General features: G+C 41.8%; 1 protein-coding gene across 3 annotated transcripts in view; it reads left to right on the top strand.

The window, feature by feature from the left end:
- Positions 1-22,565: 22,565 nt before the first annotated feature.
- Positions 22,566-25,224, top strand: part of LOC103183716 (SPARC (osteonectin), cwcv and kazal like domains proteoglycan 1) — a 139,479-nt gene continuing 136,820 nt past the window's right edge. For 2 of the 3 annotated variants that reach the window (XM_007901345.2, XM_007901344.2), the window contains exons 1-2: positions 22,566-22,637; positions 22,837-23,001. In XM_007901345.2, the coding sequence (XP_007899536.2) occupies positions 22,837-23,001 (165 nt within the window). In that variant the 5' untranslated portion in view covers positions 22,566-22,637. The remainder of the gene's footprint in view (positions 22,638-22,836; positions 23,002-25,224) is intronic. The other variant, XM_007901346.2, reaches the window with a different exon arrangement.

Here is a 25,224-nt window from a genome sequence, read left to right as displayed (position 1 = left end):
CCTCAACCTACTGCATTTGTTAAAAATCTTAGCGAGCTGCATTCATGTCATTAAATATCGAGGAGAAATTTCAGTAGGTTTCACCGAAGCTGCAGTAGATTTTCAATGAAATGAAGAGAAAATCATTCAGGATAAGCAAATTAGGCACGGTGGGACATTGCCATGTTCTGTTGCTTTCAGAACTATTTTGGAATCCAGCCAAGACGCCCGAGACAAAAGTCACCTCTATCTTTACCTGGAGCAATCTCATCAGCATCAATCTGCAGAACAAAAGTGCACATAATTCAACGGTGATTGACAGCCTTTGAGAGACCAGGGAAAGCGGATATGGAAAGTAGAAAATGTAATCCTAGTTCAGTAGCAAAGAGACTTTTATGGAACAGAACAGAAGAATCTTTTGTGAGATGTACCTGACCGAGGAATAATTGTCTCTGGCCATGGGACCTCGATTATTCATTCAATTAGTGAATAGCTGAAATTATAATAACGATTCTTGCATTTGATAGCATCACAACTATGCCCCGAATCTCTGGAACTCTCTGCCTCACCCCCTCTTTACCTATCTTTAAATCTTACCTGAAGATCTACCTCCTGGACCTTGCCTACCGTCACCCTCCCCTCCTCCTCATCAAAACAGAAACAATAATCTGCTACAAGGCAAAATAATAATGCCATCTGTGATAATAGGTAATGATAATTTGGTCACTCAATCCACGACTGTTTGTGGGGACGCTGCTGTGCGCATTTAGTTGCCGGGTTCGCCCACAAAATATACAGACAGTTCACTTTACAGCGTATCCTGTGAAGTGCTTTGAGACGTCTTGAAGACATGATAAGGCGGTGTATCAAATGCTATTATTATTATTTGAATGTTTAACAAATAACACTTTGTGTTATTTCAATCTTATTTCAGTGTGTGACTATGACAGTGTTGATTAGGATTTATTGTTTGCACATTGGCCAGCTTATGTTTTTCATCCTTAAACATTTCAGGTTGAGCCTTGGCTTGACAGCTAAATAGCAGCGAGGAAGAAATCTCATTAAATGCCCGAGAAGGTGTTTGACCGCAGGAACCAGCTCAGGGTAATGAGACTTCTTCTTCATTCCAGTCAAGCGTACGGTTAGTAAAACATCCGTTTCAATTTCAGGATGTCTTAACAATGATGACACTGGGTTGATCAGCAAAGGTCAATTCCGTTCCATTTGCAAGTTATGAGTGACAAGGTGTGCTGCCTTATTAAGGAGGCTTTGGGTTGAATTTCCAAGCTGTACATTATTTACGTTAAATAAATTCAGCAGTTTAGTTTGAGGACTACAGTAAAGCAGTCTGTGTCAATGCTTGTGCAAAATTCCAACACTGTGTTTGAAAGGGGGAAAAAAAAGAATGCTGTTAGTTAATTAGTTAATTAATTAGTAATTGAAATTGAGCTACTGATCAGCCCTGGTGTAATAGAATGGTAGAAGAGGCTCCATAGGCTGAATGGCCTACGCCTGTTCCTATATTGAAACCTGTTAAAACCTTTATTGATTGTTTGGGAAGAACCGGTCGTTGGTTTACTCACTGATTCCCGTACCTTTTAACAGCAGCGATTGTTTACCACTTGTCCTTTCGTCCTCAGCACGAGTACAAATGTGTAGACAAGAGCCAGGCATTTTCACTTGGAAAGAAATTTGTGTTGTGAGCAGCTTCGTCTAGCTAGAGGGCACAGGAGTAAGAGTCTTAGAATGTAATAGATATTTGTTAGATCAGGGTATTGAGGGATACGGGGCAAGGACGGGTAATTGGATTGAAGTACAGATCAGCCATGATCTTACAGAGTGTTGGAACAGGCTCGAGGGGCTGAATGGCCTCCTCCTGTTTCTAGGTAACTGGTTTCTTCTTTCACAGTGTTACTATCCCCAGCTGACTGTTTATTTCAATTCAACTCGATTACTTTTACCTTATAATAATCCTTGCATTTGATATTGGGCCTTGTTACGAGACGTCTCAAAGCGCTTCACAGAATATACTGTAAAGTGGTTGGAGCCCCTTTCAAACTGCGAAGAATTCACAGACGGCTTTGGGCTCCGTTTTACATTGAGATGCACTCAACAAACACTCCTCACTTCTGACTAACCTTTAGTTGTTAGCTTGATTGTGAGGTGTCCTTTTGCAGTGATTGCCTTAATCCCTGCACACCGCCTCGATACAAAATGTTCTTTGAAAGTCCTCAATATATATTTACTTGGGTGTCGTGGCTGTGGTCGACACACAGACAATGCAGAGACTGCGAATTCTCCGTTCTACAAAAGAAACATTACCACTCAGTAAATTATCCTGAGAGACGATTGGCAATGCAGAATTAGTCTGGAGATTGTATTATTAAACCAGTGATCAGATCCGCTGCTGGAGTTTTTAACTTGATTTATTCTAAATAACTGCAATTGAGCATCAGATTGCATCAGAATTTCTAAGGCAGTAATGTCCTTAGTGACCCTGGCTGTGTTTCACTCCAACCTCTTCCATTATCAGAACCAGCCCAATGGTCACCACAAAGGTGATAATAAATATATTGTACATATATGTGGAGTCCGGTAGCTCAGTAGTTAGAGCACTCGCCTCGCAAGCGAGAGGACCTAAGTTCGATTCCCAGGCAGGACAAAACATTGGGCAAGTTTCCCTACTCCACACACACACACGCCTCGGTTTACCCAGCAATAAGTAGGAACCCGGTTGTTAGTCAATTGGCGGATCGCTTTTCTGGGGTTATAATCCCTTNAAAAAATAATATGGTCACTCAATCTACGACTGTTTGTGGGACATTGCTGTGCACAGTTGGTTGCTGCATTTCGCCCACAATAATCCTCCCTGCAATAGGTAGTGAAGCTGTTGTGGTTTCTGTCCATCTTCATATTAAACCACCTCCAGAGTGTAGTTGCATTGTTGGCCTATATAGGGTCCATTTACAATCAGATTGTCCATCTGCAATCTGTTACATGGTTTAGTTTTATTTCCAATAGTTCCATCGGAATTTTTAATGGAGCAAATTTTTTTTTTGGGGGGGGGGGTGGGAATAAAGCAGTTGTGATTACCTGTCGTTCTCCTTCTGTAACACAAAACTTTAGTGGCCTTTACAGAACCGCATTGAAATGCTTAAAAGAGCAGTCAGGATTCTGACACCCAACGTACGTGTGGGCAAACAGGTTTGGAGGTTTGATCAAACTGTCAGAGCAGCCATTTTGCAGTGAAAGCAGGTGGAATGACACATTTAACGCACAAATTGCATTGCCGCCACCTGGGTTCCATAACTGACATACAGCCCTTCACGTCAAACCACAGGAGATGCAAACGGGAAAAATGGTCAGAAAAAAAAAATCATTTTTGTTTCATGAACAATTTTTGGTTCACAAATTCAGTCGTGAATTGGGCGACCAAATTATTACTGTTGTGTTTTTTTTTTGAAGGGATTATTACCCCACGGGAAAGCGTAAACAGCCGTGTGGAGTAAGGAAACTTGCCCAACGATTCGCCCGGCCCGGGAATCCAACCTCGGTCCTCTCGCTTGAGAGGTGAGTCCTCTAACCACTGAGCTATGGGACACTACTTGAACACAGGTAAGCTTGTTTATATTCATTTGATGGGAGGATTGTCTCTGGTTGTTTTCATGGTTTTGGCAGCTGGCGTTAGCGAAACCAGGAGAAGTACAAGCGCAGTTTGGTTAAGTGTAGTGAGTGTATGTTTAAGCGTTCCCTGATGCTAACCCACATGAAGGGCGTACATAAATGTCGTTGTTGTTGAATATTACTGAACTGTGATGGTCATGAAATGGATCTTGGTTCTGTCAAATCGAGAGTGACAGTGCAGAAACCTTCCCTTGTCTTATGTTCCATTCTTCGCACAACTTTCTTCTCAGAAAACAAACCAAAGTCGCTTTATTTTACATGTTTGACTTTGTTGCCTGTGCACCATTGCAACAGTGACATTAATTCAAGTGAAAGAAACGGTAACAGATGCAAAAGGATAGCAGATGCTTTGAGACACGATCCTGCACAAAGGCTCCGTATCACTACATGTTGCTGCCTTTGCTGTCATTGAAGTAAGACAAGGTGGCACGTTAATCAGACAGAAGTAAAAATAAATCAGCCGGTTAAATTTGTGGTAGGAATCGCTCAACAAGATTAGGTATCAGGTATATCTGCTGATTCCGTTTTGTAAGTAACGATCAGATTCATTTGAGAAAGAAAAATGCATGTGCGTCTCTCGACACGACTGATGCTCGCAACAAAATCAATAATTACCTATAATTAAATATTTTTCTGCAATATTTCGGACTCCTCAGCTCACCTGTTGGTAGATTCCTCTTGTGTAATCTTTCTATGAAGTGCAATCCTGTAGCACAGTGGTTAGTGGGCTCACATCACATCACAAGTGAGAGGACCCGGGTTCAATTCCCTGACGGGGTGAAACCTTAACCAAGTTTCCTTGCTCCACGCACACGCCTCTGTCTCCCTCGCAGTAAGTCGGAACCCGGTTGTTAGTCGATTGGTAAATGGCTTTCCGAGGCTAATAATCCCTCAAAAAAAAATTGGTCTCTCAATCCACAACTGTTTGTGCACAATTGGCTACTTAAGATTCGCCCACAAAATATACAGTCAATTGACTTTACAGTATAGTGTGTGAAGCGCATTGAGACGTCTCAACACCATAATAAGGCGCTCTATCAAATGCGAGAACTATTCTTATTCTTATTAATTGCTCTTTCGTGTGCAGTGGAAATGACTGAACCACAGAACGAAACTAAAGATACCATCTTTCACACAAATTTTCCGTAGCTGATATGAACATCTGGGGGAATCTAACACAACTCTTACATTATAAACGAAGAAGCCGGTTGACCAGTAAATAGATAGAGAGGCTGTTCTGTTGCCTGATTTGATGCATTGGAATGACAGGCTCATTTCTCACCTGAATAACTCTGTGGATGGAAACCTGCCGTGTGAAATGATAACTCTGATAGCTGCTAGAATTGTCAGCTTTCATCATTGACATCTGACGACCTGACCAGAAATCCCTCTTCTCTGTGATATCGTCCATGCAATTTATTATCGGCTTTATAATGAGGAGAGGGAAAGTCAGGCATTTTACAGCACAATATTAATAAGAATAATCCTTGCATTTGATACAGCGCCTTATCACGTCTTCGAGACGTCTCAAAGCGCTTCACAAGAGAATTGACTGTAAAGTGAATTAACGATATTTTGTGGGCGTAACGCGGCAGCCAATTGCCCACAGCAGCGTCCCACAAACAGTCGTGGATTGAGTGACCAAATTATTATTATTATTGTTAGTAAAGTAGTGAAGCGGTTATTTTTTGAAGTCGTCAAAAAATTGTGGTCTGGTTTTTAGTCAGCAGCCTTGCAGTATTGTCCGGGAAACAATTAAGTCCAGGTTCCACAACAACTAATTCACAGAGCGTTATTTTCTATCACACACATTTGGTACAGTCTGTGCTTTTTTTTTACCCACAGCATCTCATGCCTCCATTCAGCTGTGACTATCACTTAAGAGAACGCACTATTGGACCAAGAGACATTTAATTTCCTAAACCTCCCGACTCTCCCTGACTTGTGTCTTTTTTTTCCTCTCTAGTTTTTGTTCGCTTGTCTGCTTTTCGTCTCCTTTGCTGAAGGCACTGACTCACGCAGGGATATGAAGAGGTTTATTCGTTGGATGAACCTGGAGTGTGAGTGTCAGCTGATTGATCAATTGATCAGCTCAGCACAACACAGACCCACAGCTCAGCTTCACTTCCTAATAACCCCACAGGAACTGTCCTTATAGGGCTACGTGGATAGCGAAACACACATCAATATAAATACGTATCAATAAAGATAGTCATGTTTTATATTTATGAATATGAATAAATATAAATAGCGTCAACAAGAAATCACTGTTGCCTTTTATACAACGGAGTGTGTTTCTCACAAGTTGATTTGTTTTGGCCATTTTCTATCGATATCTTTAGGTAGCGTAATCCATAATATGTATTCATTTTCTGTTCCTGCTATTAGATTTTCTATCTCTTTAATACTCTTTAATCGGGCAAAACATCCAGTTGGGTGAGCAAGAGAACATATGATCCCATAAACAAATACAGTTCAATCATAGAATCGTAGAATATTACAGCACAGAAGGAGGCCATTCGGTCCATCATGCCTGTGCCAGCTCTTTGGAAGAGCTACCAAATCAGTCCCACTCCCTATCCATATGGAAACCCGTGTTAACTGGATTAAAAGCCCGATGAAGCTCGCTAAACAGCATTATTCTATCAATGGCACTTTCTAGTAAATCACCGTGAAAAGGCTAGTTTCTGAGCAGAAGGATTGAGATTGATAACGCAACCTGGTAAATGAGTGTTTGGTAAGTGAGGTATCCAGGACAAATTCTGAATGTGTTTCATTTCAGATCACTGGAGACTCATTTCAGAATGAGCAAGCTCACTGATTGAATAGAATGGACCTGTTTTCCTACACGGACTGTGCTCTTTCCAAGATATAACCGTGCGTGCAGTCTTCATTAAATATGACCGTAATGAACATGATCTAACCCAGGACATACGAGGCTGATTTGATCAGCAGGAAGGCAGAACTTTTAATTTCTTACATTATAAAAAGATCCTGTTTCATTTTAAAACCTTCATTGGTCACTAATGTATTTAATTTGAAATCTGCGCTCCCGACTCCATCGTTGCCCTGCCAGATGGCTCCCGCAGCTCTCTGTGATCGTGAGAGAAGAGAAGCTTTATCGTTGGGATCTATGCCTTGTTTGTACAAGATGCTGCGTTAAGGAGACCTGTAGCTCAGTGGTTAGAGCACTTGCCTCGCAAGCGAGAGGTCTGGGTTTGATTCCCGGGCAGAGCAAAACATTGGGCAAGTTTCCTCACTCCACACGCCTCTGTTTACATAGCAGTAAGTGGGATCACTTTTCCAGGGGTAATAATCCCTTCACTAAAAAAAATAATAATAATTTGGTCACTCAATCCACAACTGGTTTGGGGGCAAAATATCCAGTCAGTCCACTTCACAGTATATTCTGTGAAGCATTTTGAGACGTCTCAATGACATAAGGCACGATATTAAATGCAAGGATTATTAATATATGAAGCGCATAGAGACATCTAGACGACACGATAAGATACTAATCAAATGTAAGGAATATTATCAAAAAAAATTGGGGAGGTTATTTAAGAAATTGTTCAAAGAAATAATAGCTCCTTTTTCCTTCCGCTACAAACGTTTATAATTGCCTTGAATCAATACAGAAGAAATGAAGCCACTAATCTTTATTTTGCAAAATAATAAAACAGAGATGCAATCCAGATTTTTACTCTTTCAATGCAATTTGATTGAACATGTACAAATGAATAATAACATGTGCCTTTCCCAGCATCTCTAAATACCGCTTTCAGCTATAACTTCTGTGCGGGAACACATTAAAAGAAGCTAATAAGATTCCCAGAGGATGAGTGCACATTACAGAGCTTTGAGGTTCTGTTTTATTCATCTATTTTGAAGATGATGTAGAATCCACAGCCTTGACTTGGGGCTTGAAGCCTCTTAACTTAGAGGCGAGAGTGCTACTAACTTAGCCAGGCTGGGAACAGGGAGAAAGATCGGGCTTACTACAGATCTATTCCAAACCAAAGTAAATCCCTCTGCCATTTCCTTCACTGGAAATAATAATCCCTCCAAAACCAAAAACAATAATAAATTGGTCATTTTCAATCTACGACTGTTTGTGGGACGCTGCTGTGCGCAATTGGCTGCCGCGTTCGCCCACAAATATACAGTCAATTCACTTTACAGTATATTCTGTGAAGCGCTTTGGGATGTCCTCCTGACGTGAAAAGCGCTATATCAAATGCAAGGATTATTATTATTATCTTATTACTGTCCGCTAAAATAGAATATTAGCTGTAGGCTGCCTTGAAGCGGTTGTTTTACTGGTTCAAGATGTTGGCATTAAATGGATGAGATCTCGCCTGCAAAATATAGTCAATTCACCTTACAGCATATTCTGTGAAACGCTTTGAGACGTCTCGTCCACGTACAGCCGTGAAGTGAATGACCCAATTTTATCCAGGACTGATCAGACAGAGATCAATCCATTCAAATGTTTGCTTGACGCAGCCTGGACTAGAGATCTAGGGTTCTGACTCTCTTAGTAGACCTGCGTTCCTGTCCTCAGCTGTGTCTGTGTTGACCTCTCCACGGACCCTGGTGAATATGATGCTTCAGTGGGAAATATCAATCTGGTTTTTGTGCCTCTAATCATTTTAGCTGCTGGAAGCAATTTCCAATCACTTCCACAGTACAAATGAACATTATAATTCTCCTCTCTGGCTATATATCCCAGCCAGCTTGTCTAATTGCTCCTCCACATAGCCTGATGTTGCTAATGACTGCTGCGCCTGAAAAGCCTCCAATAGGGCACATTTTTGGATGCTGTTAATTTCTGTAAAATGAGGGTTTTACCAGTAAGAAGACAATTGGAGGCTCACTGATGTTTATCCACATCAGAAAATTTGGATAAAACAATGATTTTATTTGGACAAAATAATAATTTGTTCACTCAAATCACGGCTGTTTGTGGGGACACTGCGGTGCGCAATTGGCTGCCGCCTTTCGCCCACAAAATACACAGTCAATTCACATCACTGTATATTCTGTGAAGCGCTTTGAGACGTCTCAAAGACCTGACAAGGCGCTATTTCAAATGCAAGGATTGTTATCTTATGATATTGGTGTTTGTGTGGCATTGCTGTGTGCAAATTGGCTGCTGCTTTTGCCTACAGACACAGTCACTACACTTCCCGTTTGGAGGACAGGAAACTAAAGTCCAGAAGTTATGAAGGTGGCTGCCAGCTATTGGGAAACCACCAGAACGTGTCTGCTTACAAATGTCTTAACTTGCACAATTAGGTCGTTCTTTCCTCCTCCACTCACTGGTTACGCAAATGGGGGAAACAGCAACAACAACAACAACAACAAATGGGGGAAAGTTTTGGAGACGGTGATAATAATCCTAAACCTTGCATTTGATACAGTGCCTTATCATGTCGTCGAGACGTCTCAAAGCTCTTCACAGAATACACTGCATATTGTTATATACACACCCACACCATGCGGACACACACACACACACATATACACGCAAACACGCATATACACGCAAACACACCCACACAGAAAAATCACCAAATTCCCCAAACCGTTTTACACATGGAGTTTTGAAACGCACAGTTCAGTTACTGACTCAGGTAATGGCCTGTCGTAGAGCATCCCGATGTAAGTTCACACCCTGGATCCCAGGAGTGAAACAAATTCAACTGATTGTAATCACTGGGAATTATCGAGCTTCAGAACGTATCACGTTCTCCTGGAGCCGTTCGTGTGGAAAATAAATATAGTGTTGCATGTTAGAAAGGTTTCTCTGACTGTACGAAGCCCTGGTGAAGAGAATTTATCGATGACCTCCACAAAGTCAAAGTCAGGAAAGCGTCCCAATCGTGGCACGGATGAGAGATGAAAGCTAAAATAGCGCAGAAGAGCAAAACTAATAAGTTAATTAATAATAAATTAGGAAAACTAATAAATATTTTGTTTCCCCCACAAACTACACAGCCGATTCACTTTGCGGTAATATTGTGTGAAGCGCATTGAGACGTCTCGAAGATGCGATAAGGCGCTGTATCAAATGCAAAGATTATTATTATTGTTGTTGCTAAAGGGGTGAATTGCATCTTGTTTGGACGTTTACTACTGGTCTGTCCTTGCAATTGTCTGAGAGTATCCTCTCCGGTGAGTGACAAATTAGTTCTGTCACTTCAATCGTACCGTGAGACCTGGAGCCAAGGCATTTACTGTCTCGCTTTTTTTCCAGGTGACTATGTTTGATCTTAACTCAGTGGCTAATTTGTGTCAATGGCGTGGCTCACACATCATCAGAGAGAAGCATTCAAAGGTGTAATCCATCAAATAAAACATGATCTTATTGATCAGATTCCAGGTGTGCACTGGAATCCACGAAATAAATGCTTTGCACTGGTGTTAATTCTGAATCACATTTACCCAACTCGAATAATCTTTTCACTGCGTATCTCAATCAGCTCTCCGTCAAATGTCTGCTCTGTATAAATCACATTTCTGGGGTGTCCTAAAGCTGCTCCATGTAGAACTTCGCTCCGAATAAAAATCACAATGTAAACGCAGAACAGTTCCATGTAATCGCACACTCAGTGAATATCGGTGTTGCAATAATGTAGTATCTTGGCTACAGTTAATCCCAGATCTTGCCGTCTTTAGTGGGGGTTGGGGCGGGGGCAGTTGGGGGGACTTTGAGGACAGTCGTGACTCTTGCTAGGATTTTCCGCTAGAAAAGTTGAAGGTGACCAGAATGTGTGCCACAGCCACAGCCCCATCAGCAGGTGATACCAGAACGTCAAACCTCTGTTGCTCTTCAGACGCTTGTCATTTAATTCTGATGGATTGTTGCAAAGCGGGACTTTGAACCCCACCGTAATTGAGTTGATATCCAATTACTAAAGATTTTTTCCTGAAGGCAATATGTTAATCAAGTGAGGCTTTCCCTGCAGGTAAAGGCCTGGTTCAGTGAATTTGAAATAAATATCAATTAGCCAGTTGTACACGATAGCTTCATTGCTATCTACATCTCTTCTGAAGCTTCGAAAAATTATCGGAAGCAAATAGTTATGAACGCACGATTGCTTCAGTTAGCGTCTCAGTATTGTAAACGCCTTCAGGAGATGATACAGACATATTTATGTGTTGGGAGCTAGTGTTGAGATCGAGATCAGTATGTGAATGGCAGGTAAACCATGGACTTCACTTGTACAGGTCACCTGTGTAGTTCTTGCTCTGTGTTTGCTTGTTGGTGTGTGTGTAACATTCACATTCGCGCAAATGTTCATTAGATTCACCTACAAATACACAGTCACTGCACTTTACAGTGAAATCATGTCAAGATGTTTCATCAACTTGATAAAGCAACAACAACAAATTGCATTAACATAGCTCCTTTAATGTCGGGAGGATATCCGAAGGAGCTGATAAAAGCACTATATCAAATGAAAAAAATGCAAATTGTAAGATTATTATCATTATTGTCAATGTTTACTTCCTTACCAGTGCAGCCGGATTTAAAATCTGCTATTGTCTTCTCTATTCCTTCATAGTCAATTAATCCCTTCCGTTTTTGACCAGAAGATTGCTTTGGTATTGGGGAGGACATTAGTCACTGAGCTGCTGATGTTAATAGCAGAGTTCCCTCTGCTGGTAAAGATAGAATATGTTAAACAGATTTAAGAATTAAGCTGCATTTTAAATTTATACCAAAAAACACAATTTTAAGTAAAACTTTAAATGTTTGAAACCTTACCCTGTCTTCACTTTTCTTTTTCTTTCTTACAATTCCCAGTTTGCATTTTGCGGTTTTGTGTGTGTGTGTTTGCGTGTGTGTTTGTGTGTTTGCGTGTGTGTGTTTGCATGTGTGTGTTTGCGTGTGTGTGTGTGTTTGTAGGTGGGGGGTGTTTCTGGTTTATTTAAACATAGCAAAACTCACCTTACAAACTTATTTTGCAGCCAAATGAGCTTAGAGCCTAACCAGGTGGAAAGGTTGACGTGGCAATTTGTGATCTGAAATGGTGCCATGAATGAGAAAACACATTGAGTAAACTAGACTCCAGTGGTTACTGTTGTCCACCTCAAGAGCATCTAAACCATCGCCTGGAAATGACACCCGAGTGATTTTGGCTCTTGCCTTGATTCTGAAATGTTTGTTTTGTACTTTTTTTCAAGATATAAAACCTCACCGTCCGTTGCTTGATTTGCTCTTGTCAGTCTCGCTCTGCCCCCGGCTTCTTACCCGTCTCGGATATGTTGAACCAGTTTTGTTTGTCCAGTGCTGTAGCTCAGTGGTTAGAGCACTCGCCTCGCAAGCGAGAGGACCTGGGTTCGATTCCCGGGCCGGGCAAAACATTGGGCAAGTTTCCTTACTCTACACAGATGCCTCTGTTTACTATCAGTAGGTAGGAACCTGGTTGTTAGTCGATTGGTGGATCGTTTAGGTCACCGTACAGTACAAAATAAATTTAAATAATTTGATCAGTCAATCCGATTTGTGGGACGCTGCTGTGCGCAATTGGCTGCCGCGTTTCGCCCACAAAATATACAGTTAATTCACTTTACAGTGTATCGTGAAGCGCTTTGAGACGCCTCGAAGACGTGATAAGGCGCTGTATCAAATGCAAGGATTTTATTTTTATTTTTTTTCCTTTATGGGCAAAATATGGGAAAACTATCGAGGATTTAAATGGGTGAAAATGGGAGAGAAAAAAAAAAAGCCTGTTTGCGCTCTGATAAAACGAGGAGATCGTATCACACGAAACACGCGAAAATGAGTGGTTTATTTGTAAACCGGAGCCATCTGCGGGTGAGCGTAAAAGTGACCGGAGTAATATTGGCCCATATTCAACCAACTCTCTCAATGCGAGGGGTGGAGATTTACTCCATCTAGTGGCTCAGGTTGGAGCTCAAGGGCAGTGGTGGTGAGCGCAGATTTCTCCTCACTGCCGCCAGACACTTTGAATTCCATTGGTTTTTTTTATATATATATATATACCCACATTGTAAATCTGAGCTCTTGGAGCTGTCACTGTTAGTGCAGGGGGCAAGGGAAGGATCGAGGGTAAACGAGGTTGCACCTCAGTCTGCTGAATGATGAGCCTCGCACTAACTGAGACAAAAACTAATGTTGATCTGTGCTCCCCCTTCAGCTCGCATGACCTTGCCAAACGGAGGGATTTGTCGAGCAGAGGGGTTTGCTTCTCACGCTTGGAAAAGGAGACGAGGTAGAAAATCCAAGCGATGATTCGATGGTCTCCAACAACAACAACAACAACAACTTGCATTCGCCCGCAAAGATATGCAGTCACTACACTTTACAGTGTATCCTGTGAAGCGCTTCGGGATGTCTCGAAGACGTGATACGGCGCTGTATCAAATGCAAGGATCGCTATAATAATTGTCGTGGTTGTTGGCATATTCCTCAGGGCGTATCCCTTCAGGTTGTTCCACACGTTCCACCCGTCTTGTAGGTTCTCAGTTCGGCGCAGTCACAAAGACAGCCGTCTAGATTCTGCTGGTCACCAGGAATAGATCAACAACAACACAACAACAACTTGCATTTATATAGCGCCCTTCACGTGGGGTAGAGTCCCAGATCAGCACGTGAATTGCATCAAGCTGATGAATCTGTTTGCCAGTATCTTGCTGTGCAATCACCTCCATCATCAATGCTACATACAATTCAATCCACATCCTTTATTCCTCCAGTGTTTTTCCAATTCCGCTTTGCTCCATTAGTTATATCAGTGACGTTGTGTTCGGAGGGGGATCAGATAGCGTTTCCCATTTGTCACGGTGAGCCACGGATGTGCTGTGAAGCTGTGCAGAATGATGGTGTGATTTTTGTGAGGCCTTGTGTCAACGCTGACTATTGCTCTCCTACGGCCACTTGGCAAATATAGCCGGGATCATCCAGGAACTGGAATTTGCTTCGTATTAACAGTTACCAGATTCACTCCGAGAAGTTGTGTCACGTCTTCAGGATGTCATGTCCTCTCACAGGCTGGATGTCAAGAGCTCTTGACTCAACAACAACAACTTGCATTTATATAGCGCCCTTCACATGGGGTAGTGTCCCGACTCGTTCAAATTGGGCATCAAGAAACTCATCCCATTTCTACACCATGAGATCAAACCTGCCACAGGTTGACTTGACTTTGTTTGAACCTTAAATGGTTTTGCCGTCTTTCACTTTTGCCTTTGTTCGGCGCTGACGTAATTGGCAACAGGGACACTGCTCTGTGTTTGTCCGGGTCTGACTTGTGTCTTGACATATTGCCTTCTGTTCGCAGCATGGATATGATCCTTCTGTCACATTGAGTACATTTTCTGTTTGAAGTGTTTGTGTAAGAGATGCACAATCTCTGTGGCTGCTGTGCTTTTGGGGATTGTTGGTAACGACACAGGGCCGTGGAGTAAATGGTCTTGACAAGTCAATCCTTTCAGCTACGTTGAACAACCTGAAAGTCGCTCTATCTTCAAAACCCTTCAGAGAATATCCGCGTGCTTACACTCAGATTGATAGGGCACTGTTACGTGCGCTGACAAGGGAATACTTTCAGTAAGAGTACAGCAGATGGCAGCATCTTCAAACGGATTCATTCAGTATTCCGAAGTGGAGTCCTGTAGCTCAGTGGTAGAGCACTCGCCTCGCAAGCGAAAGGACCTGGGTTCGATTCTCGGTCAGGTCGAAATGTTGGGCAAGTTTCCTTACTCCACACGCTTCTGTTTACTCAACAGTCAGTAGGAACCCGTTTGTTAGTCGATTGGTGGATCGCTTTTCCGGTGGAAGTAATCCCTTCGAAAATAAATAATAATAATTTGGTCACTCGATCCACGGCTGTTTGTGGGGACGCTGCTATGCGCAATTGGCTGCTGCGTTTCGCCCACAAATATACAGTCAATTCGCTTTACAGGTGTATCCTGTGTGAAGCGCTTCGAGACGTCTCGAAGACGTGATAAGGCGCTGTATCATATCAAATGCCAGGATTGTTATTATTTATTATTATCTGTTTCCAAACGTTTGATTTTACAACTAAAAATAAGCCGAGCCGTGCCAAATCCAAATTCATTCTGATTTCCAGTGCGCGAATGCAGCCGTGATTAGGAAAGATGCACTAGAATAGCAAGTAAAATTTGCACACAAAAGAATATTCACTCCGATTCAATCAGAAAGTAAGTGCGCAATGTCAGGACTGATTAAGATCACCCGGTGGATGGTTGCCCATATTTTATTTCGAGAGTGTAAAGTATAATAATTGAAACTCGGGAAAATAGCAGAGTTGTTTCGCAGTCACAGCACGTTGTATTATTCTGGAGAGAATAAGGTCATTGTTTACCAAATTTATGTTCAATCTCTCCAGTGCCGTTACTCAATCCCTTGCCAAAAAAAAATCGTAATAATTTGGTCACTTCAATCCACGTCTGTTTGTGTGGGACGCTGCTGTGTGCATTTGGCTGCCGCGTTTCGCCCACTAAATACGCGGTCAATTCACTTTACAGTATATTCTGTGAAGCGCTTTGAGACGTCTCGAAGACATGTTAAGACGCTATATCAAATGCAAGGATTATTATTATTGTTATTCAATAAATTCCTGGGTATTTATAGGAAGAGAGGATTGTGCGTGAAGAGAAGAGGCAACAGATTCAATTCAGAAGAAGGTAAGTGTCAGTCCAACAATCTGTGCGACAAACACTTGGACTTGTCAGAGATTGAGTAATTGCTGATCAGTCATTCATTGTTCATTCATGTTTCTGCCTGAGTTGATACCGGCACAGTAATACTGTACAGCCCTATTATAACGTGCTTCACTATAGTGCTAATTCACTTGTTACTGTGTTCCGGGACACTACCCCACGCAAAGGGGTCTATATAAATGAAAGTTGTTGTTGTTGTTGTACTGGATGTGGTTACACCTTGGACCCCATTCGAGTCAAATCTGCAATTGTGTCTCACTGTGTGGGATTTAATAGATAACAAGGCTCCGCTACATAACTATAATATAAAGACTACCACTGATCTTCAGATCAGTCAAGGTAGCTGTGTTCAAAAGAGTTGAAACATTTGTACAACATGCGAAAATAACACTTCCTCCAATTAAATACAATAGACAGTTACATGTTAAAACTTTCAACATTTTCAACTCAACAGTAAAATCTCCTGCCATTGTTATGAACACAATAGTGCGCTGCTGGACTGAATAATTAGTTTTGTTTTCAGGGAAGACTGAGGCATACGGCACGTTGGGAAGTTTTGCAATGTTTGACAGGTTGACACCTCAATGTAAAAATGACAAGGTTGGTAGTTCCCTTTCTCCGAAGCTCTCTCCTTGTCACTTTGCGGAAATGTTAAATTATTCAATGAATTGGAAATGTGAAAATTGGTTTAACATCCTGATGTACAAATACCTGCATGTTTTTCTGCTGTTAAATATTTCAAAATAAATGGGAGAAGAGTTTTTCACTAATAAAATATGAATAATTACTGTCGCTCATACCGGATTGTTATTTGTTGCTTGTTTGAGATAATAAAGACTCAACAACAACAGCAATTTACATTGGTATAGAGCCCTCCATGCAGGGTAGAGTGCCTTCATGCAGGGTAGAGTAGACAGAAGTGTAGTGACTGTATATTTTGTGGGTGAAACATGGCATCCAATTGCACCAACGGTTGTGGATTGAGTGACCAAATTATTATTATTATTATTTTATTGAAGGGATTATTACCCCCGGAAAAGCGATCCGCTACTTGACCGGGTTCCTACTTACTGCTAGGCGAACCGAGGCGTGTGGAGTAAAGAAACTTGCCCACCCTGCCAGGGATTCGAACACAGGTCGCCTCGCTAGCGAGACGAATCCTCTAACCACTAAACTACAGGACTCCACAACGAGAAGCATTGCTGCAAGAGCTGGGAGTAAATCACCTGTCTACCAGCTTGGATCTAGCAGGTTCAAGGTGAATGGAGAACCAGAGCAGAAAACAAAAAGGGAGTTGACTTTTCAAAGCAATTCTGCTTAGTTTAAAGGGAGCAGCTGGACCTATATCTTGATGGCTGTGTTTCCGTGTTCAGTTGGAGTTAGATCAAATACACAGGAAATCACATTACTCACTAATGCACAGCTAATTTATGCTGCAAGAACTTTTAATGAGATTTGACAATCATCTGCGTTACTCCCTGATTAGAATTCCTAGTTGCCAAAAACATTTTTTTTCTCTCCGAGTCTCACAAAATTAACAAAGAGCTCAAGATTTAGCTTCAAGTCAGCACGTTGTTCCCTTCAGAACACGTCTTTATACACACAAGCTGCCTGGCAATCGGAGCATTGTGTATATTATCTGTCTGAGACTTTTACTTGTGAAATAATGAGATAACACTGATCATGTAATTTAGAATAAGAATACTTGCTTTTGATACTTTATCACGTTGGGATGTCTCAGTGTGTCACAACATTTTCTCCTGCTCATCAATCAGTAAACTTATAATGAGTATCTTGCAACTTTTATTCTTTCAACAAGACATCTTCATTCATCAAGATTGATTGTGCTGAGGAAACCTGAATAGTATAAGTCCCATCTCCCCTCTCATACTGAACCATCGTCTCCTTCTATTGGATACGTAGTTAAAAGCCACTAGTCACTGCTATACTTTTCCAACTTGGGCAGAATCTAAATATTACTCATTTGATTTTGTGTACGTCCCATAGGTCCTTAACAATAACACTAATAATCCTCACATTTGATATAGAACCTCAAAATGATTCACAGAATATACTGTAAGTTTCCTTACTCCACACACCTCTGGTTACCTGGCAATAAGTAGGCACCCGGTTGTTTAGTCGATTGGCGGATCGCTTTTCCAGGGCTAATAATCCTTTCAAAATAAAAATAAAGGTAATGATTTGGTCACTCAATCCACGGCTGTTTGTGGGGACGCTGCTGTGCGCAATTGGCTGCCGCGTTACGCACACAAAATACACAGTCAATTCACTTTACAGTGTATTCTGTGAAGCGCTTTGAGAAGTCTCGAAGACGTGATCAGGCGCTGGGTCAAATGCGAGGATTATTAAAGTGTAGCGACTGTATATTTTATGGGCGATTTCACACGGAGGTGGAGGAGGGAGATGGAGGAGTGGAGGAGGAGAGGGCAGGAGTTGAAGGGTGAGTGATGAGCAACGAGACAATTAAAAAAAACAGTGGAACTGAAGCAGTATATGAACTGATGTCAAATTCTAGAAAGATCATTAAGAAGTGCCCTGAATGTCAGTGTCTGCGTTGAGCGCAGCATTAAAAATGTTCATAAAAATTGAATTAGCCCCGTGCACTACTCAGCAATATATTCTAAGGTAATTCATACCCTGAAGTGATCCTAAAATGCAGTCTCAATCACAGGATATGGACACTGTTCGCAACCGTGTGATCCTGAGTCTCTATGTCAACTGAACTCTTTGAGGAGATTACAGCACTTCTAATCACTCTCGGATATTCGTTGATAAACCTGAGTCTTCCCCCCCCCCACGTCATCGCAATCTCCGCCCAGCTCACCTCTAACTGGTTGGAGTCATTTATTTAAGCCTTTCAACTGCGCACCGGCCAGTGAAAATCGGCTGAGTGGTTGAAATAATACTAATAATAATACTAATAATAATCCTTGCATTTGACACAGCGCCTTATCACGTCGTCGAGACGTCTCAAAGCGCTTCACAGAATATACGGTAAAGTGGATTGATTGACTCTGTATTTTGTGGGCGAAACGTGGCAGCCAATTGCGCATGGCGGTGTCCCACAAACAGCCGTGGATTGAAGTGACCAAATTCGTCTCATTATTATTTTTTTACAGTATATCTTCACTGTGTCGAACCCCGATTGCAACGCACCCCAGGTTTTAACGATCCCGATGGGCAAGACACGATTTTTTTTCCAATGGAAATCAGCCCAACAATAACAAACACTTAAACAGGATCGACTCAGACCATTCCGCCTCATACAACAGTGGAATTCAAGCTGAGGCGAATCGAAAGGTAACCTATTGCAGGGCAAATCCTTGTAAGACGTAAGAAACAGCCACAACCTGCAGATGGGGAAGGAGTGGGCAATGCATTCATTGCCTGATGTCACAACAACAACAAATTACATTTGTAACGATCTTTTCTGCCGGTTCCTTACGGTGAAGTAGTTGGCATTCAAACAGTTAATGGTGACAATCTGACTCAGCCAGGGGTATAATTTCAGGCTTTTAGGCTGAATATTATTTTTGCTAATTAAATAAAATGCACAGTTGGCGCCCTACACCATTGAACACCAAAATCAAGGTGCTTCCAGGGGCCATTTATTTCTTAATTCAATTTGAAATGTTTTGCGAGATGCTGAAGCCTTTTAGCACCGTAACTTTGCTAATAAGAGCAGATGGCAAATGCCGCATTCTTAATAATAATATAAAAAAAAACCTCGCATTTGATACAGCGCCTTACCATGTCGTTGAAACGTCTCAAAGCGCTTCACAGGATATACTGTAAAGTGTAGTGACTGTGCATTTTGTGGGCGAAAGCGGCAGGCAATTGTGCACAAGCAGTGTCCCCACAAACAGTCGTGGATTGAGCCACCCATTTTGTTTGGGGAATTGTTAGCCAGGATACAGGGAGAAACCCCCTTCTCTTTTTGAATCGTGCCATGGGATCTCCAACATCCACCCGTCTCATCCAAAGGACGTCACCTTCGAGAATGCAACACACCCCCAGCGCTGCATTGGGTGTCATTGTTGACAATGTGATTCCAAGTCCCGACTTGGGGGCTTGAACCCACAACCATCTGACTCAGAGGCGAGAGAGAGAGAGAGAGAGAGAGCGCTACCACTGAATAAGGCTGACTCACGTCTGGATAAGTCATAACCTATATAAAACTCGTAGGGAACCGCTGAACCCTGTTTACTGTCTTGTCCCAACGGGACAATAAATTCAATGAAACTCCAACCACATTGCCAACCTACTGCACACAGACACTGTTTATACCCTCGGGAAACCCAACATGCAGCTCTTTAAATGGAAATGAGTTTTCTGATTTTGGCTTTTACTTGGTTTTGTGAATCGATGACAGACTGTATTCCCTGAGCCTGCTGTATCTGTACAACTCCAACTGAACTTAATACTAAGTGAGATTGGTATGGTTACTTTGAACTGCTTATAAACCTACATCAGTCTTCTTTAATGAGGTTGCGGTGGATGCAGTTTTACGCTGTGCAATGCCCTTGGTCTTTTACCAGTTTGAGTCATTATTATTGTAAGCCGGGCTTTACAGCAACGTTAGGCTATGAATCAATTTGGAAGTTTGAGTACATTGTAATTTATGGCTCACATGTAGATTTGCCTCTATTTTAGCTGCTACAAACATTTCTGTTTACGGAGTTCTGCTTTCCAAATAAACAATAAATCTCTATCATTTTTGGGCCATTTAAAAAAAAATTGCCTTTTTTTTCCAATAAAGCCATTCGTCTCACCTTATTTGGATTATAGACACGTGAATTGCAGTGCCTTTCACGTTGAGAGGACACCTCAAAGCATGTCACGGGATTTACTGTGAAGTGTAGTGACTGTGCATTTAGTAAATTAGTAACGGAACCGAATACAACTTCCCTTTCAAAAAAAAAGAAGAATAATCTGGTCACTCAATCCACGACTGGTTGTGGGACACTGCTGTGCGCAATTGACTGCCGCCCACAAAATACACAGGCAATCTTTCAATATATTCTGTGAAGATCTTTGAGATGTCTCAATGAGGTGATAAGGCACTGTATCAAATGCAAGGATTAATATTATTAAATCCATCAAAACAACATTATTGGGGGTGTCTTAATTTGAAGATTCCTAACAGAATTTCGTATCAAGTTAATCCTCCAGGAGTCAGATGAACATCAACCAGATCATTCCTGCTCCAAAAATACATTATGCTGGAGTTTATTTCCCGTGGGTCAGGTTGACACACTTTGCTTTCCTTATTAAGGAATCTCATTAGAAATTGTCTCAGATTCCCCCATTGCTCACAGACATGTAGTTTGTGTCATTTGTAAACTCACAAATGTTAACAAGCTTCCGTGATGTAAACACCCTTTAATGGAATTAGCCGTTCTGTAACAATATTGACTTGGAAAGAAAAAAAAATTGCAAGGCCATGGGGAAAGAATGGGGGAGTGTGACGAATTGCGTAGCTCTTTCAAAGAGCTGGCACGGGCACGGTGGGCCGAATGGCCTCCTTCTGGGCTGTAGGATTCTGCGATTCTATAAATATGCTTCAAAGAATGTTTATTTTTAAACAAACGTAATTGTGCCACAAGGAAACCGTGTGCCTGATGCGGGTTTTTATTGATTTTTTTAAGTGAGTGAAAGAACTAAATCAACTAAAGGGCTTCGTTCAAATAGTTTGTATTCCCAACCTAACACTTAAACATCAACGTTTACAAGAAACCAATGGGAAGTTGAAACGTCTGCTTGTAATTACATACTTAAAATCCCGGTGCAATTTGAATAAGAGTGTATTTTTTTTCTTAATATGACACCATCTCTGTCCAGATGGATATTAAAGATCCCATGACACTATTTCACAAGGAGGAGTGTTTTTCCTATCGTCCCGGCCAACTGTAAAGTTTTTAAAAATAATTTTGTCCTCGCTTTTGGGGACAAAAAAATGTTATAGCTTGAAACCATATGCAACTTCTTCCATTTAAATCATGCTCTTCATGCAGGACAGCGTCTCTGAGCGCTGATATATTTTAATCAATAACGATAATAATTATAATAACCCTTGCATTTGATATAGTGCCTGGTCACGCCATTGAGACGTCTCAAAGCGCTTCACGGAATATTCTGTGGAGTGAATTGACTGTACATTTTGTGGGCGAAACACGGCAGCCAATTACGCACAGCAGCGTCCCCCACAAACAGTGGTGGAGTGAAGTGACCGATTTATTATTTTTTTGGGGGGGGATGTCAGTCAGCATTCACTGCAGTGCAAACTTTGCCCATCAGCTGAGATGATGGAGTTATAACCGAGTTCCTGAGGCAGCTGTGACTGACTTCATTTAGCCGGTCTTTGATGATGTATTTTTGCACTGTGTGTGTGTCTGTGCCAGAAATAATAGCTGAGGATCTTTGACATTTGCCACACCACTCCCTTTTCTAATGTGTTCATGTGCCAGCCAGTAATATCAATTTAATACTAATTCATAAGGGGTGTGTGTGTGTGTGTGTGTGTGCAATCTGGATCAACTGCTGTTTCCTAACTGCAGTTAATACGAATAAAACGACTGTTTTGTGGGCACGTCGCTGGGCGCAATCGGCTGCCGCGTTTCGCCCACAAAATACGCAGTCGATTCACCTGGAGACGTCTCGGAGACCTGATGAGGCGTGAAAAAAAAAATCCAAAGATTACTATTAATATTGTTGATTATCAGGTCCGGAAAGGGGAGACGGTCATCTTGGAGAGTGATGGAAATTATTAATCATTATTATTAGTGCTGCTGTCCAGACAGAACAATTTGCAATTAAAGTCTGTGTGTGTGTCTGTGTGTGTGTGTGTGTGTGTGGGGGGGGGGGGGGGCTCTCAAATCCAGTGGGTGCTTTTATTTGTGGATGTATAAAGAGGTGGATTGGGGGCCAGGCATTGACGTCAGCTCACAGGGGGTATAATGTGTTCATTTCACACACTGGATGTAAGGTGGCGCAGCATCGTGTTAGTTAACACACCACACAGTGATAGATGCTTCATGTGTAGGACTGATCCTAAAAGAACCATCTGCAGCTGGCAAGCTCTCTCCATCTCTCTGCATCTCCCTCTCTCTCCATCTCCATCTCTCTCTGTATCTCTCCCTCCCTCTCTCTGCATCTTTCTCTCCATCTCTCCATCTCTCTCTCTCTCTCTGTCTCTCCCCATCACTGGCACAGACCTGCATTTGAGTCCTGCAAAGGTAAGCTGGAGCTGGAGCTGGGTTACAGCTCTTGATTGCATTGCTACCTGCAAGAGTTAGTTCGTTTTGAGCAGAGATTTCTCTCTCCCTCTCCTACTCTCACAGACCAGGCGCTGTGTGTACTCTCTATACTCTGTGTGTGTGTATATGTGTATGTGTGTGTGTATATGTGTGTGTAATGCAGTGTTTGATGTTGCAGATGCTGCTGGTGCTGATGGGGAGCTTTCTGGTGGCTCTTTGCCTGGAAGTTGATGGCAGACGACCAGAGGTGACTAACAATGGCAATTTCCTGGATAACGAGAAATGGTTGAGTACAGTCTCTCAGTATGACAAGCAGCTCAGATACTGGAACAAATTCCGAGATGTAGGTACCTGAACACACACACACACAGACAGACAGAGGGAGAGAGTGAGACAGACACACAGACACACACACACAGAGGGAGAGAGTGAGACAGACACACACACACATAGACAGACAGACAGAGAGAGAGAGTGAGAGACACAGACATACACAGACAGACAGAGGGAGAGAGTGAGACAGACACACAGAAACACACACACAGACACACACACACACATAGACAGACAGAGAGAGAGTGAGACAGGCACACAAAAACACACAGACACACACAGACTGACACAGACAGACACACAGAGTGAGAGAGACACAGAAACACAGACAGACAGACAGACCCACCTGAGTCCCTGTGCTGTTCTGTACTGTACTGTAGGTCTTGTGTTCAGCCTTTTCTCATGGCCACACACTCTGAGGCTAATTCTGCAATAACAGGAGAGCAATAGAAATAAGGAGAGATGGTTTGAAATCATGGCTAATTTGAAGCAAAATGATAATTTAATTGTCCCCCCCACCCCCCCACCCCTGTACTGACTGACTCAGCTGTGGATGTAGCCTTGCTTTTTAAATTTTTTTTATATAGCATTTAGCATGTTAGTGGTTAGGCTAGAGTCATAGAGGAGGAGAAATCACTGGGTTTGGAGATGAGATTTTAATCAGATGGTGAGCAATTTTCTTTACTGTTTTCTCTCCCCCTTCATTTTAAATTAAAAAAAAATCATTTTCAAAGACTTGACTTGCAGAAAAGCGTTAATCAGGTTCATTTACTAGAAACCAGACCATGTAGACGAATAACAATACAGGGAGGATGGAGAAGGCTCAATTAAATCATAAGATTCTGTGGAATTAATAGACTGTTTCAGTTCGACAGTGTCTGACACATACTGTGTGTGTGACTTGGTTGTCTCCTTGTATAGTGAAATACTTTTTCTTAACGCATACCTAAAAGGGAAAGAAAGTTTCCCTCTTAAAATAACCGGTATAATGTGCCATCGTGTGCACTTAAATATACTTGAGTGACAACTGAGCTGTGATTTTTTTTTTGACTGGGCTGACCTGATAACTGGTGAGCATCCAGTTATCACCAGCCTTAAACAGGTGAGAGATCGCTTGTGCCTTGGATTCCCCTGTTCCTTCCTTGTAAACTAATCTGTTTATGCTATTGCTTGGGGGGGAACCCTCCTGTATCTATCTCCCTCTCTCTCCCATCCCTCTTTGTTATACTTCGTGGCTTAATAATAATGATAATAATCCTTGCATAGTCTGCACACGTCTGAAGCGCTTCACAGAATATGCTGTAAGGTGAATTGACTTGTACAAAATACACAATCACTACACTTTTCAGTGTATCCTGTGAAGCACTTTGACGTGAAAGGCGCTACGACAAACACAACGTTGTATTACGCTGGAATGGTTTTGCCTTTAGTAATTTTAGGCAGAAACAAAGGCTATACCCCACCAAATAAATGCTTCAGAACAAGTCACTGTCTATCAAATGTTGGGTGGTTGGAAGCAAAGTGATTACATGGCTATACGCTTGTAAGGGTTACGGATAATGTCACAAACTCCAACTGCATTTTAACCCTTCTTTGTAATGAAGTTACTGCCTTGACATCGCTTACGGTATTTCATAATGTATCTTCCAAATGTTAACGTGTGTTTTTATTCACTTCTTGTTTTATTTTTTGGTGCTGGCAAAAGAGATTCCCTCTATGCCCGGTGACCGGTGTCACCTCCGTGTCAATACGCACATGCTAATATTATTCATAATAATAATAATAACTTTTCCATTTCCTTTCATACTGGGAGGGTGCCTCAGAGCGCTTCACAGGAATTACTGTGAAATGTAGTGACTGTGTATTTTGTAGGTGAATGATCACGGCATCATAGAAACGTGTTGATCAGAATAATCAGTGATCGATTCTGTAGCCGGTTTAATAATAATCATAATAATAATCCTTGCATTTGATACAATGCCTTATCACATCTCAAAGAGCTTTGCAGAATATACCGCAAGGTGAATTGACTTGTGTATTTTGTGGACGAAACGCAGCAGCCAATTGCGCACAGCGGCGTCCCCACAAACGGTTGAGGATTGAGTGACCAGACTCCAGATAGTGATCTGAAAAGCCTTGTGAGAATTTCCATGAAATTACTTGAAGCTAAAATTCGGGCAGCAACTCGTCTGACTCAACAACTCTGGGAATTTCTTGTTGAACGTGTGAAAGG

Source organism: Callorhinchus milii, unplaced genomic scaffold (genome assembly GCF_018977255.1).
Source record: "Callorhinchus milii isolate IMCB2004 unplaced genomic scaffold, IMCB_Cmil_1.0 Scaffold13, whole genome shotgun sequence".
In the NCBI taxonomy this organism is placed as follows: Eukaryota; Metazoa; Chordata; class Chondrichthyes; order Chimaeriformes; family Callorhinchidae; genus Callorhinchus; species Callorhinchus milii.
The sequence above is the reverse complement of the archived record's forward strand: the minus strand, read 5'-3'. Positions and strand labels throughout refer to the sequence as shown.